General features: G+C 39.0%; 1 protein-coding gene across 2 annotated transcripts; it reads left to right on the plus strand.

Moving 5' to 3' along the window:
- Positions 1–2,227: 2,227 nt before the first annotated feature.
- On the plus strand, positions 2,228–3,327 carry s100a10a (S100 calcium binding protein A10a). 2 transcript variants are annotated; one of them, XM_056479859.1, is made up of 3 exons: positions 2,228–2,332; positions 2,411–2,576; positions 2,961–3,327. In XM_056479859.1, the coding sequence occupies exons 2-3, from the start codon at positions 2,436–2,438 to the stop codon at positions 3,126–3,128; spliced, it is 309 nt and encodes a 102-aa protein (XP_056335834.1). In that variant the 5' UTR covers positions 2,228–2,332; positions 2,411–2,435; the 3' UTR covers positions 3,129–3,327. The 2 variants fall into 2 exon arrangements, with proteins under 2 accessions (XP_056335834.1, XP_056335833.1); XM_056479858.1 differs by lacking the exon at positions 2,228–2,332 and having other exon boundaries at positions 2,343–2,576.
- Positions 3,328–3,741: the final 414 nt, after the last annotated feature.

Below are 3,741 nucleotides of genomic sequence, written 5' to 3' on the forward strand. Positions count from 1 at the left end.
CTGCTGCCAGTGGACAACATCACAGCACAGCTCTAACGTGTAGCCTATTGGTATTTAACAGTGTCTTTTGATCAAACTCACTGTCTTTTATAATCAGGGTGAAGTTAAAAAGGGCCAAACACCTTAAAGGGACAGTTCACACAAAAGATTTTGTTCAAACCATTTATTACATTTCTAAATGGAGCCCAATTTGTGAAGTAAACCCGAATCTTGTTCAGAGTCACTGGTTTATGGTCAGTATGTATCAGTCTTCTGTCAGAATGGATGTGCCTGTTTGATCTTGTGGCTTTCGTTGAAGTATTGTTATAGGCTATTGTTATTTAATTGTTATAAAATTGTGTGTTTTTTTTTTTAAACAGTTTATATGAAATGTGTTCCTCTGACTGCATTTGTATTGTTAAGTATTTAATCTTTGATTAAAGCAGTGTTGGGTAAGTTACCTCAAAATTTTAATTTATTAATTACTAATTACAACATTAAAATTGTAGGTTGCAACATAGGTTCATTCTGAAAACGTAGCCCTATATACATTTCTGGAGATCACGCATTATGTAGCCAGAGGTAGGTATGGCTGCATTTCATTTTTAAAACCAACGCTAAGGGGCGGAATGACACTGTTCATTTTCACGCTTACTAGCTGACCGCTTACCTCCGTATGGACGGCTTTCCCGCTGTTACCAGTTTGTCCAGTTAGCTCGCCATGTATGTCGTTGGACTTGAGATGCAGAGAGGAGTTGAACACAACGGAGTTTGAGTCCGGTGAAGAACGGTTCAACAGCCTATACGTGTATATTATTATTATTTCTCTATGTGAAATTTACCAATTAGAACATGGATTTTAATGGTATTGTCCACCAAATTTAAAATAATTTAGTCATTAATCCAGTTTAGATTATCGTAATGCTGTAAGTGTTGTTGTACAATCAATTCCAGCTCATAGAAAGTATACACTCACAGGCCACTTTATTAGGTACACCTGTCCAACTGTTCGTTAACGCAAATATCTATCAGCCAATCACATGGCAGCAATTCAATGCATTTAGGCATGTAGACATGGTTAAGATGATCTGCTGCAGTTCAAACCGAGCATCAGAATGGGGAAGAAAGGTGATTTAAGTGACTTTGAATGTGGCATGGTTGATGGTGCCAGAAGGGCTGGTCTGAGTATTTCAGAAACTGCTGATCTACTGGGATTTTAACACACAACCATTTCTAGCGTTTACAGAGAATGGTCCGAAAAAGAGAAAATATCCAGTGAGCGACAGTTCTGTGGGTGCAAACGCCTTGTTGATGCCAGAGGTCAGATGAGAATGGCCAGACTTGTTCCAGCTGATAGAAAGGCAACAGTAACTCAAATAACCACTTGTTACAACCGAGGTCTGCAGAAGAGCATCTCTTAATGCACAACATGTCCAACCTTGAGGCAGATGGGCTACAGCAGCAGAAGATCACACTGGGTGCCACTCCTGTCTGCTAAGAACAGGAAACAATTTGCACAGGCTCACAAATTTTGGACAATAGAAGATTGGAAAAATGTTGCCTGACCTGATGAGTATTGATTTCTGCTGCGACATTCGGACAGTAGGGTCATAATTTGGCATCAACAACATGAAAGCATGGTTCCATCCTGCCTTGTAGTTCAGGCTGCTGGTGGTGGTGTAATGGTGTGGGGGATATTTTCTTGGCACACTTTGGGCCCATTAGTACCAATTGAGCCTACCTGAGTACTGTTGCTGACCATGTCCATCCCTTTACGACCATAGTGTACCCGTCTTCTCAGCAGGATAACCGCCATGTCAAAAGCATGAATCATCTCAGACTGGTTTCTTCAACATGACAATGAGTTCACTGTACTCAAATGTCCTCCACAGTCACCAGATCTCAATCCAACAGAGCACCTTTGGGATGTGGTGGAACAGGAGATTTGCATCATGGATGTGCAGATGACAAATATATGTAGCAACTGCATGATGCTTTCATGTCAATATGGACGAAAATCTCAAAGGGATATTTCCAGTGCCTTGTTGAATCTATGCTGTAAAGGATTAAGGCAAAAGGGGGTCCAACCTGGTACTAATAAGTTGTACCTAATAAAGTGGCCGGTGAGTGTATATTGTGCAATTTCTGATGCTTCATTGGTGTGCATCATTTTGAGATCATCAATCTGTATTGAACAGACAAAGTCCGAGTAACTCACACACTATGGTTTGCTGTGCTTTAATCACTGAGTTGCTCAATATCCCTGATAAGACTCATGGGTGCGGCTATAGCCTATAAAGTCTTCAGAAAGATAACCAGCATTTCTCAAATATTTCACTCATTCGCCTAAACGGTAAGCCTTCATTCTGATTTATCTTAGCATTTGTAAAGCCTGTTTTGTTAATATTAGATTAATATTGATCTTCTATAGTGCTTGACCTGAGCATCGCACAGCCATGCCATCCGAACTAGAGACCGCCATGGAGTCCCTCATCATGGTTTTCCACCGATATGCTGGAAAAGAGGGCAGGAGCGGCACCCTGACCCGACGGGAACTCCGAATACTAATGGAGAACGAGCTCTCTGGGTTCCTTAAGGTGAAGATCTTCTCGGAGATGCTCGACTCTTATCTAAAACTTAATTTTCTAAAGAGATAGTTCACACAAAAATGAAAATTCTGGCATCATTTACTCAGCCTTTACTTATTTCAAACCTTTGAAAACATTAGAAGATATCTTGAAATATGTTGGAAACCTGTAACCATTGACTTCCATAGATTTAGTTTTTCCTACTATGGAAGTCAGTGGTTTTCAGCATTCTTCAAAATATCTTCTTTTGTGTTCAACAGACGAAAGAAACTCACTAATGTTTGGATCCATTCGGTGTAAATATATATTGAGTAAATTGTCATAATTTGGGTGAACTATTTCTCAAGAAACACACTCTTACGTTTCTTCAACTTGCTTTAACTCTTCCTGCAGTCTCAAAAGGATCCGACCACCATCGACAGAATCATGAAAGATCTGGATGCCAACGGGGACGGCGAGGTGAACTTTGAGGAGTTTGTGTCTTTGGTTCTGGGATTGTCCATCGCCTGCGAGGCTTGCTACAGGATGGATTTAAGGAAGACGCAAAGCTGGAACCTTTAAGTTTGTGTATATGAGTGTGTTTGTGTGTGTGTTAGTATCGGATGAACACCATAAAAACTTCCTTTGCCGCGAGGTTAAAGTACAGTGGGTGTGTAGGACAGGTCTTAACATTCTTTGACATACAGTATTTTTTTCTTGAGCTTGTCCGTGCTAAAAACAGTGGATGTTTTTATTTAAAATAAAGCTTAAACATTCGGAAGCCTTCATGTGTGCAATTGTTTTATTGAAATGCAGTTAAAGACAAAATTATTAGCCCTCCTGTCAACTATTTATCTATTTAAAATATTTTTAACAGAGCAGGGATATTTTTCGAAATTATTTCATAATTTGTCTTCAACTGTACGGTAGTAGAGCACAGTAAAGTACAGTAGCAGTGTGTTATTCTCCCTCTTTCTCTCTTTTCCTTATTGAATCTAAAGTTAATGATTAATTCAAAACCCCACTTGTTATTATTGAAGTTAGAATGTAATAAAATGTTTATAACAGACTAAACATTTTAATCCAAAAGAGTAAGTACTTTAAATATTAAAATAATCATGAAATGGGAGTTGCTGTTTTCTACCCAATTATGGATATTTGAGTGAAATTGCCTCTCGAACAAGAAACAATGTAT

Source organism: Danio aesculapii, chromosome 19 (assembly GCF_903798145.1).
Source record: "Danio aesculapii chromosome 19, fDanAes4.1, whole genome shotgun sequence".
Taxonomy (NCBI): domain Eukaryota; kingdom Metazoa; phylum Chordata; class Actinopteri; order Cypriniformes; family Danionidae; genus Danio; species Danio aesculapii.